Source organism: Miniopterus schreibersii, assembly GCF_964146895.1.
Source record: "Miniopterus schreibersii genome assembly, chromosome: 1".
Taxonomy (NCBI): domain Eukaryota; kingdom Metazoa; phylum Chordata; class Mammalia; order Chiroptera; family Miniopteridae; genus Miniopterus; species Miniopterus schreibersii.
In genome coordinates, this window is record NC_138101.1 from 70,923,539 (window position 1) to 70,939,135 (window position 15,597).

Sequence of the window (15,597 nt, forward strand, 5' to 3'; positions counted from 1 at the left end):
GCAGAGGTAATTTTGTTCAAAGGAGTGAACGTGAGCATTTTATAAGTTAGAGGTGGATGGCATTGCATCCAGACTATTTTGTAGGAATAATTACCTCTCAGTATCAAGTGCCAACTTTCAGGTCCCCTGTGAGTCATTACACATTGGGGTGCACACAGTCAGGAGCTCCGCCCTGTGGCGTGTTTCAGGCCGAGGGTAGTAGATCAGATTAACCACATAGTTTCCCAGATTGAACATAAAGATGGGAAAAAAAAAATAACCTGGCCGAAAGGCCCCACAGCAGATTGCCTGGAACTTGCTGGGTGCTCTAATTTCTTATTGATTTCTCACAATGTGGGGATCGAGGGAGCCTGTGCGTGTGATTAAAGTGGCCGGCATATCAGATGACCTCTGCTGCCTTTTCAAGTAGAAAGGTTTATCTTGGAGCAACAGCCCTCCTGGTCCTGAACTTCCCCTCCACCTGCACCGAGATTGCTTCCAGACTCTTTTCTTCCATGACACTCAGGATCCAAAGACGATGGTCATTATTTGTTTTCAACAGCATAGACATGATTATCAGACTGTGGCATGAAGAGTCCTTCTGAAATAATCAATATCTAATAACTGATAAAAATGCAGACCTCTGGGCCCTATCCTGGATACACTAGCCATAATCTCTGGGATGATGTTACCTACTGGCTTTTGCAAACAAGCATATTAGAGGTCCAGCTCCCTCAGCACAAGCTCACATGCTCACGTTCACTGGCCTGCTGAGTCTGAGCAAGGCAGAGAGAGGCTGCCGTCACTCCACTGGCTCTGGGGGTCAAGTGGATGAGAGGTGCAAGTTCTCCCCATCTTTTATGTAGGTGTGACCTTGGACCAGTCCTTTGACCTGCCCAAACACCATTTTCAGAAGATGGAAAATATGGGTTTTCATAACCCTTGTCTTATAAGATTATTATGAGATTGGACAAAGGAACACATGTAACAGGCTGAGCAAAAGCCCTGACATATAGGAAAGTCTAATGTATGTTTTGAAAATAGTGTTGTTCCCTCTTATTTGTGAAAGATACGTTCTAAGATCCCCAGTGGATGCCTGAAACTGTAGATAGTACCAAACCCTATATATACTGTGTTTTTTCCTATACATACATACCTATAATAAAGTTTAATTTATAAATTAAGTACAGTGAAAGATTAGCAATAATAACAAATAATAACAGAACAATTATAACAATATACTGTAATAAGTGTTAGGTGAATGTGGTCTCTTTCTTTCTCTCTGATAATCTATCTGATAAGTAAGTGACTAAGAAGCATTTTGGGGAGAAAAAGTGGAATTTTATACAGTCATGGCTGTGGTTAAACATTTATTTTCCAGGTGAAATACAACTTTCATAATTCAGTTCAATTTCTGGGCTTCATTTGTGCAGTGGCTGCCTCCTTCAACTGTGGGGCGAAGCCCCCGTTGCCATATCACTGCCGTTATCACCCGGTGTGAGTGCAGCCTGTGTGTTAGGTAGGAGCGTCTGCTTCCTCCAGGTCCCGGTCCCCGGGCCAGCTTCTGCCCGGTCATTATGGAGCCAGAGTTCCTGCAGTGGTTGGGTTGTTGGGAGCTTTTCATGACGCCGCCTCACGAGTAATGCTGCTGCTGTGCCTGCAGGTTGGAGGCGGCCTTCTGATCCACCCCATCCCAACCAGACAGGGCCTGCGACAGGAGCAAGGTGGGCACCTGCTCTCCATTCCTGCAGGGAACGCCCTTGTGCCTTGAGGGTAAGAAGATGCATGAAAAGGGGAGGCTGTGGTGGCCAGTCAGGCGGGCCTCGCGACTCGGAGTACGGAATGCAAGGTCCTGGCTATGTGGGCTGAGGACTAGCCTGACGCCAATGGCTTGTGGGTCAGGCTCTGCAGCAGGAGAAGACTGGCTCCTTTCAAGACTTGTCTCATGTCGTCTGGAAGCCCAGCCTACTATGCATCCCCATGTGGCTTGGCTGCCCTCCCTCCAGACCCATGCAAAGAGCATGGACTGTGCAGGCCTGTGGCCCTGGCCAGGATCGGGCATCTCAGCCCCTCCTCATGTGACACCTTCAGGTCAGTGTCAGGCACAGAGGTGATGGGACTGGGACCAGCGACCACTCTCTTCAGTGTTCGAAGAAGAAAGCTCTCAAGGTTACCAGCTTAGGCACAAAGTCTTATCTGGCTGATGGTTAGCCAGAACCCAGCCTGCTGTTGGCTGGCTTCCAGGTGGGCCCATGGACACCATCCTCTCTCAGGCTGAGTCTCTGGCTATCAACCCCTGGCCCCAGCTCAGCCATAGACATGGGAGCTCAGCTCCAGGGAAGGAGCAGATGTGAGTGATGGGCCGGGCTGCCGGTGGAGCGGGAGCGAGATGGTCCTCAGTGGTGGAACTTTATCCAAAACCAACTCAGACACATCCATTCCGTAGCTGATAGATACAAACAGGAGACTACAGAGCAAGGACACACTTGCCTCTGCCATCTACCTATGTACACACACAGTGAACATCCATTACACACACCACAGTACACACACTTACCACACACAGACACACACACAATATATACATCACACACACCACACACACTTTACACATATCACACACAACACACACACTATACACATCACACACACCACACATACCACACACATACATATACATACATACAATGCATACATGAATACACTTATCACACACATCACATCTATCACACATGCCACACACACATTACAAACACAGAGCACACACCACACATTCATCACACATGTACCAGGCACACCACACATACTTTACACCCCCCTCCCCCCAGGGGAGTTGCTCATCCCTTCCTCCTTCCCGTGGCATTTGGGCAGTAAGTTGAGGGGCTTAATGGGAATAATAGTGAGAGCTGAGTGAGACAAGCACATTCATTTGGAGGAGTACCTTTGAACAGTGTATGAAAATAGGGTTTCCTAAGTATATTGACAGCACCTATTACAAAGGGAATGACTAATCCGCTGATAGAAAACACAATTCTCCAAGCATTTCAAAGGCATTTTAACATGTAACAAACACTTAAAAGTCATTCTTATCTGTAAGTTTTCACCTAGTAGTCAGTGAGCTGAATTAGGGAAAATAGCCTTAACTACTGGTAGTAGCCAACCTGGATGGAGCATTTGTATGTCCCAGGTCCTTGTCTAAAATGTCTTCATGTGCTATCCTATTTGACTTTGACCTCAAGTCCATGGCTCAGGTTATGTCCCTGTCCCTGTCCTGGAAACGAGGCTCTGAGGGTCTGAGCAGAGATGTTCATAGCCGGGGGCAGCAGGGCTGGTGATTACAGAGCACGAGACGGCAGTGGAGGCCTTGCCCCCACTAGGCTTCTGCTTCCAATATTGTTCTGGCATCAGAAGTCATTAGCCTGCTGAGCTGCTGGAAGCGGAGAGAGATACTTCCACATGGAGAGAGAGTCTGGGTGAGAAAGATGCGGAAACGATAAGATTTTATCCCTCAAGCTATCAATACATTGACTGTGTTCTAGAAATGTTCTGATTTAGATCATGAGAGAGAAACAATCATTTGTCCAAGTTTCACTCTGACCCAGGTGTCCCCTAAGCGCGCTAACGGAGAGCCAGGAGACCTTTGTTCTGATCCTCACGCCACACTCATGGTCTGCACCTGCCCTCCCTCATCTAGAGACAAAGACTAAAACTGGAGCATCTCCAGGGTCCGCTCGGGGTTGACATCCAGTGATTCTGTGACTTTGCGTTAGAGGAATAATCCAGGGCAAGCACCGCAGTGTTCAGTCTTGCTGATAATTATGTTTCCTGGGAAGGAGCTATTCATGCAGGAGTGTTGTGTTTCTTAAGAGCTGATGGCAAGTGGACGATGATCCTGTGCAGTCCCTCCGCTGTTGCCCCTTGGTCAGGCCAACAAATCCTAGTGATCGCCAGTAAACCTTCGGGTCCTTCCCACCCCAGGACAACAAGCATGTTCCCAACTCTTTCTGGCTGAGAAGGTGACCCATCTGTTAGGGGATGTTGAAATGCAAGCGGTGTTCGTATGGTTTGGAACATTCACCCCCTTGTTTAAATGCCTGACAATATGCTACAAACAAGAGGCGAGTGTAAAGCTTGCCAGACGCGCCCAGACTCACACACCAGCCCTGTCTTCTCCGTCTCCTCAGCGGTCTGCGCAGGGACACGGTTTAGGTCCCTCCCCAAGCCAGCGTTTCGGTCCCCGCCCCACACTGCTTGGTGTCTCTCCAGTTTCATGTGCCAGAAATGTTTCAACAAGCGGGCACCTGCCCAGCTCTTTGCTTGTTATTAATTGTACAAACTGTGTTCAAAGAGACTGTTCTATGCTATTTTTTCTTTCTTCTTCTTCTTCTTCTTCTTTTTTTTTGTTTGAAGGAGAAAAACACAGGAAAGAGAAGGGATGGCCCAAGATAACTATTTAAAAACGATAACACAATTCCCGGAGTTCTCAATCACACGGTTATGGCTAATATTTTCCTACCACCCAGGTAAGGGTAGGATTCCAGATGAAGATGGGATTCCAGGAGGGAGTGAAATTCCAGGTGGGAGTAAAATTCCAGATGGGAATGAGACTCCAGGTGGGGATGGGGCTCCAGGTGGGGATGGGACTCCAGGTGGGGATGAGACTCCAGGTGGGGATGAGACTCCAGGTGGGGATGGGACTCCAGGTGGGGATGAGACTCCAGATGGGGATGAGAGCAGAATCTCCTGCTCTGGGAAGCCCGGGTAGTAAGCCATGCCCCTCCCACCGCATCTCCCTAAGGGCCTCAGTCTTTGGGGACATTGGGCTGGGGCCCCCACCCTCTTCAGGGAGGGGGGTTGCTTACTTAGATTGTCTTCGTCTTCCGTGTTTGTGGCCCCGGGGCTCAAGTGCTTGAAGGGAGCGATGAAGGCTGACAACATGCTTACTTTGTCTGGAAAGAAAAGAACGGAAATGCACTTTGACATCGAGTTTCAGAAAAATTCAGTGCTTTCATATGTTCTTATTACTGAGGGTTTGGACAAGGGAGGTTGAAAGGTCGTTTTGGTTTCAGCCACTTCATTCTGGTTCAGTCTTTTATTGAATTTCTGACAGCATTTTATCAAATTCCCCTCTCCATTCAATTTTAAACTTTATGATATCTATCTTTTTTTCTTTTCTTATTTTTGGCATCTCCCCTCCTTTTGTTCCACGTCCCTTAAAACTTGAAGCAATCGTCTCCAGGGCAACAGCCTTGCACAAGCTTATAGGATACTGGGTGGGGCAGGGCCTGCCAGGCTGAGGTCATTTTGCAGAGAGCCGCTAAAGCAAGTAAAAAAAATTCCCACAATTAAACGAGCATCGTACAAATAAAACCAAGACTATTTTCCCCCATTAGTGGAGAACTTGCTTTGTGGGCCCGACATGCATGAAAATAATGGATTTAAAACTGTAAAATACACTTAGTGTGCATTTGAGTAGAAGTAGAAGAATGGGAGAGAAGCTGAGGGAGAGGAGAAGGGATGCAGGTGGAGGAAGCAGTGCAGGGCTCCCAGCGCAGAAGAGCTCTTCCTGGAAATGGGACCCGGTCGCTGGACAGTCAGTGGAAGGACTCAGGGGATGCCCTGTGCCCGCAGCCCCGGTGGTGGGTGAGTCACACAAGACTCGTCAAGCACCTGGGTGCTGGGCACCTCTGAGTACAGCACAGGTGGGAAGGGAAGGTGGACCCAAGTAGGAAATGCCACTTATCACCAATGAAAGGTGTTCTTTCCATGGTTTCAGCAATTTCTCTCTTAAACAGAGTGATTAAGGGCTTGTAGGTTGGACATACAGTTGGGAGATATAAAAAAGAACTAATAAAGGGAGCCAAAAGAGAGGCTCCTGATTTTAGAGGTTTCACTGACTAAATTTAACCATAGAAGTTAGGAGCCCTTGTCCATAAGCAGAACTGTCTCCCTCGCAGAAGAGTCCTCCTCTGTTCTCAGATTCCTGCCTCTTGGGCCCTCTTTCTCCCCAAGTCTGCCTGATTCATTCTGTTCTGTAAGAATCTTGACCACATTACAAATAAAAAAAAGATAGCTGGAAATGTCACTATTGCTTATCCGATGTTACAGGGTTGTTACAGGGTTGCTATAGGGTTGCGATAGTCATTCCTGCTCCTCCTGGGGTTAGGTTGTCCAGGGCCCAGGTGGCCAGGGTTGGGTTACTTTGCCATGCGGGGACACTCCCTGTCGCCTCTGACACCCGAGGGCAGGGTGTTCAGCAAGGTCACGATTTGCATCAGGCTGCCTTTTGTCTGCCTCTGTGGTCAGAAGGGAGGACTGTTGATAGCAATCCCATTTCAGCACAGCCTGAATGTGACGTCCCAGGACGCCGCTGACTGGCGGTTTTATATGCAGCTGGCCTGCGGGCGTCCAGACCCAGGCCCGAATCCTGCTCTTTTTCTCTCTCTTTCCATTATGAGCCTGTTTTCTCTTTAGCCAAGCATCCCAGAGGCCAGGGGAGTTCACATTGAAATTCATTCCCGAGCCTGTTAACAGCTGTTGTTTCCAGTAGGGACGGGTAACAATGTAACGTTCACTCAAAGAGAACAATAAATAACTGAAACACGAATCTCCCGCCCCTTCTTCATTCTCCGAAGAGCAGGATAAGCCAGGGAAGACTAAACCCGCGCGGCCCAAGCTAATTTACTACCAGGGAATGAAATCTCTTGCTTGAGTTATAATTTCATTAAGGGAGCCCAATAATATTGCACAAAGAGTGTGAAGCTCAAATGATTTAGTCTGGAGCATCTCAAAATGAAATTACAATTTTCTAATAAAGTAGGGCCACCAGCCCAACACCCATAGAAACACGCTAAGCCATTTCAGAGCTCACCTGAGCAAACTGTGAGACGTTTAAAGATTGTTTTAGATCCATCCAAGTTCTCACTTTTTAGCATTGCCAGATTTATCAAGTAAAAATGCAAGACGCCTAGTTAAAAATGAGTTTTAGGTAAGCAATATACTTTTTCAGTATATACATCTCCAGTACTGGGACAGATTATTAAAAAAAATGTATTGTTTATCTGAAATTCAGATTTATGGTAAAGGACTTGAACAGATATTTCTCCAAAGAAGATAGACCAATGGCCAATGAGCACATGAAGAGATGCTCAGCATCATTAGTCATCAGGGAAATGCAAATCAAAACTACAATGATCTACCACCTCATACCCATTAGGATGGCTATTTTCAATAAGATAAGAAAAACCAAGCATTGGAGAGACTTGAAGTTGAAACCCTTCTGCGCTGCGGGTGGGGATATAAAATGGTTCAGCCACTATGAAAGCAGCAGTCCCACTTCTGAGTCCATACCCAAAATAACTGAAAGCAGGATTACAAGAGACATCTGTACCCCAATGTCCATAGCAACATTATTCACAGTCGACAAAAGGTGGAAGCCACCCAAGTGTCCATCAGAGGATGAATGAGCAGCAAGATGCGGTCAATACAGACACAATGGGATATCTCTCAGTCTTAAAGAGGAGGGAAATGCTGCGCTAGATTACACCATGGGTGAGCCCTGAGGACATTATGCTGTATGAAACAAGCCAGATGCAAAACGACAAATACTGTATGATCTCACCCATATAAGGTCCCTACCGTAGTCAGACTCACAGAGACAGAAAACAGAGCGGTGGGTTCCGGAGGTTGGGGGACAGGGGATGGGGAGTTGTTTAGTGGGGACAGAGTTTTGGTTTCAGAAAATGAGAAAGTTCTGTGGTGATGGTTGCATACAATGCGAATGTACTTAATGCTTAAAAATAGTTAATATGGCAAATTTCATGTTTTGTATACTTTACCACAATTTAAAATATAAAAAGAAAGAATTCAAATTGAACTGGACATCCTGTACTTTATCCTCTAACCTTATCTTGCCCTCTTCTACCGACTTCCTCTCTTTCCTCCAGCAGGTGCGTTTTATTTTTTATTTTCTTTTCTTTTTAAAAATTTATCTTTATTGTTGAAAATATTAGGTGTCCCCCTTTCTCCCCCATAGACCCCTTCCATCCTGCACCCACTCCCCACCCCAGGCTTTATCACACTATTGTCTGTGTCCATGGGTTATGCATAAACGCATATAAATTCTTTGGTTAATCTCCCCCCACCCACCCACCAACCCCCACCTTCCGTCTGAGATTGGTGAGTCTGTTCCATGCTTCTATGTCACTGAATCTATTTTGCTCATTAGTTTATTACGTTCTTTAGATTCCACATATAAGTGAGATCTGTGATGTTTGTCTTCCATTGTCTGTGTCCTTGGGTTGTGCATACATGCATTTAAATTCTTTGGTTACTCTCTCCCCCTCCACCCACCAGCCCTCCTCCATCCCTCTGACATTCGTCAGTCTGATCCATGCTTCCATGTCACTGAATCTATTCTGTTCATCAGTTCATTAAGTTCTTTAGATTCCACATATAAGTGAGATCATGTGATGTTTGTCTTTCTCTGCCTGGCTCATTTCACTTAGCATCATATTCTCCAGGTCCATCCACACTGTCCCAAAGGGTACAAGATCCTTCTTTTTTACAGCTGTATAGTATTCCATGGCATAAATATCCCATAGCTTTTTTATCCACTCATCTACTGATGGGCACTGGGCTGTTTCCAGATCTTAGCTATTGTAAATTGCTCTGCTATGGGTTTTAGATTTCATGCGCCAGCTGAAACACATCAGCCCAGACAAAACAGGGAGCCGGCAGAGCTGCTGACCACTACTTGCTAAGTCAGTCTACCCGAAACTCCAGTGATTATCTACTATCACTGCTGCTTCATGAACGAAAAACAGTTGTTCCTAAGAAAGGACAGATCATCTCTTTTGAAGGTCATTAGAAAAGAGGGGGAGGAATTGCATATTTTTATTTAGAAAAATTATAACAGAAACTGTTTGATGCCAATACCTTTTTTGACAGCTGTTTTCTTGATACATGTTTGCCAGTTTGGCTTCTGTGTTCAACTGGTCCAAACATGAGCAGAGCTCCAATATCCAACCAGTTCTAGCCTTTGTGTTTTCCACAGCCATCTTATGAAATTCTGGTTTCTTGCAGGTATTTGATATAAAGTGGAGGTCCTACTTTTATTTTACTCAATTATGGCTATTTTGGGTTATTCAGGGAGAAGCTGGTTAACAGAATTCCCCACAGGTCCGGCTGCCTCCCCACCCTCCCCTTGTAGGTCCTGGAAGAAGGAGAAGGTGTGTTTTTTTGGGCAGGAAGGTGGCTGGAATGGGCGGCTGGGCACCCCCTGCTCCTCAGCTATCCGTGTCTGTCACTACTCAGCTCAGGCCCAGAGAATCTGAGGTCAGCCAGCTGGAAAGTGACCTGAGAGAGGGGCAATCAATCTGGACCGGGCCTGGCGTAGGACAGAGCCTGGTGCCATCCTCCCAGCAAGAGCCGTTTTCCACAGCCACAGAGATCAGTGAAACAGAATACAGAATTTGGAAACAGAATCCTACCTACATGATCAATTGATTTCCAATTCATTATAGCTCAAAATCAGAAATATCCCCAATGCCCATCCACAGAAGAATGGATAAACGAATTCTGTTACATTTATGCAATGAGATTCTATCAGCAATAAAAAGATCAAAGTCTTAAAATATATTATGATACGGATGAATCTCTAAAACATGATATTGAGCAAAAAAATCTAGGTGCAAAGACAATGTGCTATGTAACCCTATTTATACAAAGTTCTAGAAGGGGGAAAACTACTCTTGGTGAAAAAAATCAGACAGCTGGCTGCCTCTACGGGTGCAGCCTGGCGTGATGAAAATGCTCTGTATTTAGACTGAGATATGTTCCATGTGTGTATGAGTTTGTCACTGAACCGTAACGAATACAATCTGTACACTTTGCTGTATGTAAATTATACTTCAATTACTTAAAGATATTAAAAGATAAAAAACATGACTGGACAAGAAAATAAATGATGTGAAGCAGGCATCAAAGTATTTAATCTAGAAAGGGAAAGTAGGAATGGAACAAAATGTTATTTAATCTATAAAAAAGAAAATTGAGGATGCTAGATATTAAAGGGAGGTATCTACCAAGGAAGCAGTAACTTTGCTTTTTGCTTATTTTAGAGATTTGAAAGCTCAACTATATTAAAAAGGTTTTGACGTTGCAACAAGAAAATTCACCACCTCTAAGATAAGGCATCCTCAGATTCCTATCAAGACAAATATATGTACGGAAACAAGGGAGAGGGAATGAGTGAGAGCGGGGATGAGACCCAGTAAGTGGGGAGATGGAATTGGAATTCCCAACGTCAGGCCCAACTGCACAAGCCTCAGGGGCCCAGGATGACTCAGTTTACCCACAGTGATGACTTGGGAAATTGTGAAAAGGTTAATATTTTTGGAGCCTACATTATGAAAGCAAGTGCTTTCACAAACTATTTTGTTTATAAACAATTTATCAAACAATTTTTACCAAGGAAGATGAAAATTAAAAAAAAATTCTCTGGTGTGTGAGCACACCTCAGTTATCCAGAAAACCCATTTGTGTGAAATAGCGTGTTTTCTAGAAAACTTAACAACTGTAATTTAGGAGAATATCTGTGATTACTCAAAGGAGTTGAAAACTTATGTGAACACACAAAAACCTGCACACCGACGATTATAGCAGCTTTATTCATAATTTCCAGAAGTCAGAACAGCCAAGATGTGCTTCGGTAGGTGAATGGATACTTGAACTAAACCAAAACCAAACCAAAGCATACTAATTGCTAAAATGTCCAAGGATTTGATCTTATACTCTGCCTCCCGGAAAGCACGAAATATTTCAGGAAACAGGTTATTTGAAAAAAATTACATGCAATGAGCATTTAGGTCTGTCCTTATTTCAACACTTAAAGTAAGGTTTTGTCCCGTGCCTGGCTTTTGTAGGCCACGGGCATCCGCGTCCAGTGCAGCTCGGCCGTCTTGAACAGTTATGTAACTGGAAAAGACAGTGACAGTTGGAGGCCACAGAACTCTGCTGGTACCTTTGGGCTACAAACCTCAGCCTCCTTTGCAAGTTCCTCTCTTCTGTTTTCTCTTTGCCAAATGCACTCTGACAGATGGCCTCCCTCAAGCTGACCCACTTTCTTTCAAAACCCTATATTCTAATCGAACCCAGGTATGTGTGTTACCGAATGCGGCTTCTGCCCAAACACGAACGGAAGTCAGTCTGAATGGGTGGGCTACCCTGGGAAGCAGGCAGGAGAGAGGAATACTGTTTTGGAGTAAAGGTAAAGAATTTTTCTCACAGATTTTCAGGAACACATATCTCAAAGCACTGTTTTCAAGCTGCCATCCTATGAACCACACAGGGGCGTTCAGCAGAAAAAAGATTCTGGGTCTGTCCTGAGCTTTGTATGAGACGGTTTGATTTTCACAAGAAGGCGAGGATTTCCCCTAGAAGTTTTCAGACGGATAAAACTCATGAATTTGGTCTTGAAAAGGTCCAAATAAACAGTCAGCCAGCCTGCAGTATGTTATTCACTGTTAAGGGCTGAATTATGTCCTTCCCAAAAGTTCAAGTTGAAGCTCTGACTTCCAGGACCTCAGAGTGAAACTATTTGAAGATGGGTCTTTAAAGAGATGGTTAAGTTAAAATGAAGTCCTTAGGGTGGACTGCCAATCCCTTAGGACTAGTGTCCTTATAAGAAGCAGAAATCAGAATGCAGGCATGCATAGAGAGAGGACCGTGTGAGGAGGCAGGGAGAAGACAGCCATCTACAAGCCAAGGAGAGGCGCCTTGGAAGGAACCAGCCCTCCCCACACCTTGATCTCAGACTTCCAGCCCTCAGGAGGAGAGACAATAAATATCTGTTGTTTAAATCACCAAGTCTGTGGTATTTCTCATGTTGGCCAGAGCAGACTAATACATTTAGTCAAATTTTTATTGAATGCAAATAACTGCACACATAGTTAATAATTCAAGCTCTGAGGCTAAGAGGTAACAATGCAGAGAGATGTAACCTGGCCATGGGGACCTCGTGTCAGGGAGGCATCTTTCAGGAGGAGACTGGTTCACTGAGACCTAATAACCAATAATATTGTCTATCATTGATTAAGCACAGGGACAGTCTTTGGACCAAGTGGACTGGCTCCAGAGTCAAGTATATTTCCACTGATAGGATGAGTAAGGGTTAACCAAGTTAAGGGAGGGGAGGTCACTCCAGGCAGAAGGAATGACATGTGCAAAGGATCGGAGTTGTTCCCCAGGACCTAGTTCAGCTTCTGACACTTGGGAACACTGTCTGAGTGGCTCCCCATTACCCTGGGCATGAAGCCTTGAGGCAGTAATATAGGACTTGATTCTAAATTGGGGGCCCAGGGAACAGACATATAAAACTCTGGATTGTGAGAAATGAGCTGGAGGGATAACCAACACTTGGACATCTGTTACTGTTACTGAGGGGACACAGTGGCCAGTTAGAACCTTCGGGTGGACGCAGTGCAACCTTGGCTAATTAGAGATTCTTTCCTCCTATTTTCCTCTCCCTTGGATGAGCTTAGAATTGGTTGTGAGATGGTACATTTCAATCTGACTGGAGTGAGTTTCACAGATTGAAAATGACTAGAAAGTTAGGGGCTCTGCCTGGGATTCGCTGAGAGAGAGTAAGGGGGGAAGAAACAGTGTGGTTAGAAGGAGCAGAATGGGAAAAACACACAAATTCTTCTATATTTCTACTCCAAGGAGTTGAGACTTTGGAAAGAGCTGGTGAGATCTGCTCTGTGAGGACCTGCATGCTGCCTTGCTGCCCGGAGAGAGGAATCTTTTATCCTTTAAAGACCCAAAGGAAGTCAGAGAACGTATGACTTGTAAATTCCTGTTCAAAGCCCCCCAATTCCGTAGGAACCAATCCCCATGTGAAGGCTGCTTAAGCTCCCAGCAGCTCTGAGAGCTACTAATAACCGCATGTGAAAATATGATTCCAATTCACAGGAATTAGAAGCATGGCCCTCAGTGAGTTGTTTGGCAAAATTCGGGGCCTCTTACGGAATCCCTTCCTTTCCCACCGTTTAATTTCTAAGGCATGTTGTTCTCTTAGATAGCCTCCCCTCAGAGTCACAGCACTAAGGCATTCCCGTACCAACGGGGGACACATCCCGGGGCAGGTTTCTGACCAAGCTACGGTCATGGTGCCATGGGCACTCTCGTGGGCCGTGCAGACACTTCAGCTTGCTGAGTATGCCATCTCCCAGCAGAGCTTGGTTTGTTTTCGGAAGTAGAGGGGAAAAAAAGCTAAGAACAAACAAACTCACCCCAGATTGCTCTATGTGCTCTTCCTGACGTGAGTGGCGGGCAAACACACAGATGGTCTAACAAGGGACCGACAGAGCAAGGTGACTCTTCGCAAGAAAGCGTATTTAAATAAAATATATCTAAAAGTATATGTTCAGACTTCACTTGGAGAGACTTGTAGCCTTCCAAATTATCTGCCAAGGCACTCAGTGGCTTGGCAAAGTCTCAACATTTTTCATTTTATGCTCCGTTGGGAGCGGATGACATCATTCTCTGAGTTGGTGTAGCACCCTCCATGAACTGCAAGGTGAGGGGCTGCCTTAGGCTCTGCTGCTTTACTGCCAGGACAACAGGTCATGCTGTTCAGCTAGTGGTTTCAGGCCTCTTGACCATCTAGCCTGGACATGATTGTATGCTCCCTTCTCTCTTTGGGGCAGCAGAAGGTCCACCCCAGTAATAGGTAATACAGTGAGATGAGAAGGTCAGAGGTCAGCGGTGACACTATTTGAGGCCACCAGACTCTGAGACCAGACAATAAAGCCTGCAGCTTCTTTCAAAAGATTTTCTTTCTGTTGGGACCAGTGTAGTTGAGGTTCATCGGAGTCACTCCTTCAGCAGACACCCTCTAAGGTGGTTTCACGTGCCAAATGTGTGGCCGGTTGACAATCTGCTTTTGGTAGTAAATGAATTCTAGAATTTTCTGGCCAGTTGAGAAAGTGGCAAACATGAGAGATCTCTGAAGTTCTTTCTCAAATTGGGAAAATAGACACGTTCTTGCTTTCTGGACCTTATTATCCCCTCGACAGCCCTCACACACTGAAATGTACCCACATTGCCCTCAGGGCACCCACTCCCACAGATGCTGCCTCCGCCCTAATTTGGGAGGGGCACAGCCTCTGCTGTTAGAATTCCCACAGTTCTGGGGCACTCTCCTTCTCTGTGGTCCATAGTTGTTGTCTCTCACCTGGGACAAGGTTGAGGTCAGCTCCAAATGGCCTGAGACTAAAAGAACAACTTGATTCCCTCCATCTCTGATGCCGTAAGTAGTTGTTCCCATTGTGAGACCATTAGTGGGAGCTGACAGTCTTTGGTCAGAGTGAGCAGGTGGCCAAGAGCTCCAGGGATGGATTAAATCACAGGAAATTTGGGGCTGAGATGAAGAGCCTCCATTGCTCACCTGGCTTGAGGACCAACGAGTCTATGAGAAAGTCTCTAAGAGATGCTCAGGCTGTGACTCTGGTCAGGATAACCAGCTAGAAGCTGGAAAAATCTCACAAAATAAACATTTAACCCTATAGACCTATAGAGTCCTCTGAGGACTGTAATTAGTGAACCATAGAGATAATGAGAAATGTAATTCTCCACATAATAAGTGCTAATCCTACACCGGTTTTGAATTTCTTGTCCCTGTAGACATATCTCCCCCCAAAGTCCTTCTTCAATATTGTTGGCTTTTTATAGGTTCTTCAGCCTCCTTGCTTAGCATCTGCTAGCCTCCCTGCTCCCTTTTCTTTGGAAATGTACTAAATCCAAATATTCTTATTTTGCAATTTTACATCCTATTTCTTTTTTATAAAAATTACCCTAATTAGCTTCCTCTGGCCATGACCAGTTCTCTTGGATACCTCCTATCTTCCCTATGCTGGAAGCTTCAACTGTATGTGTGTCCGATCACTCACTCCAGCCCACCAGGTTCTTAGAGCTCTAAGTCATGTATTTGTGATGGTCAATTTTATGTGTCAGCTTGACTGGGCTATGGGATGCCCAAGTATTTGGTTCAACATTATTTCTGGATGTGTTTTTGTGAGCGTTTCTGGAAGAGATCAGCCTTTAAGTGGGTAGCCTGAGTGAAGCAGATGGCCCTCCCCAATGTGGGTGGGCCTCATCTAATCTGTTGAGGGCCTGGATAGAACATAAGGCGGAGGAAGGGAGGATTCTCACTCTGCCTGGCTGCCGGACTGGGACGTCCATCTTCTCCTGCCCTCCTGGTTGTCAGGCCTTCGGACTCAGACTAAAGTCTTGGAATCCACACTATTGGCTTCCCTTGGTTCTTGGACCTTCCAATTATTCCACCTGGGTCTCCACTACACTTTCTTGGGTCTCAGTTTACAGATGGCAGATTATGGGACTTCTTAGACAAATGAGTCAATTTCTTATACTCTCTCTCTCTCTTTCTCTCTCTCATTCTATTGGTTCTCTTTCTCTGCACCAATATTCCTGAGATAGGGTTATTTTATACACAAGCTATCACAGCATAGTAGAACCCAACTGTCAACCATAGCGGTTGCCTCCTCTCCCCACTTCTTACACCACAGTAGTTCATTATCGTCTAAGTCCTGGAACATG

The 15,597-nt window shown here is 45.4% G+C and overlaps 1 protein-coding gene across 1 annotated transcript in view; it reads right to left on the reverse strand.

Moving 5' to 3' along the window:
• Positions 1-15,597, reverse strand: part of ADARB2 (adenosine deaminase RNA specific B2 (inactive)) — a 395,175-nt gene that overhangs the window by 119,867 nt on the left and 259,711 nt on the right. The window contains exon 2 of the mRNA XM_081131940.1: positions 4,842-4,928. Within this exon, the coding sequence (XP_080988066.1) occupies positions 4,842-4,928 (87 nt within the window). The remainder of the gene's footprint in view (positions 1-4,841; positions 4,929-15,597) is intronic.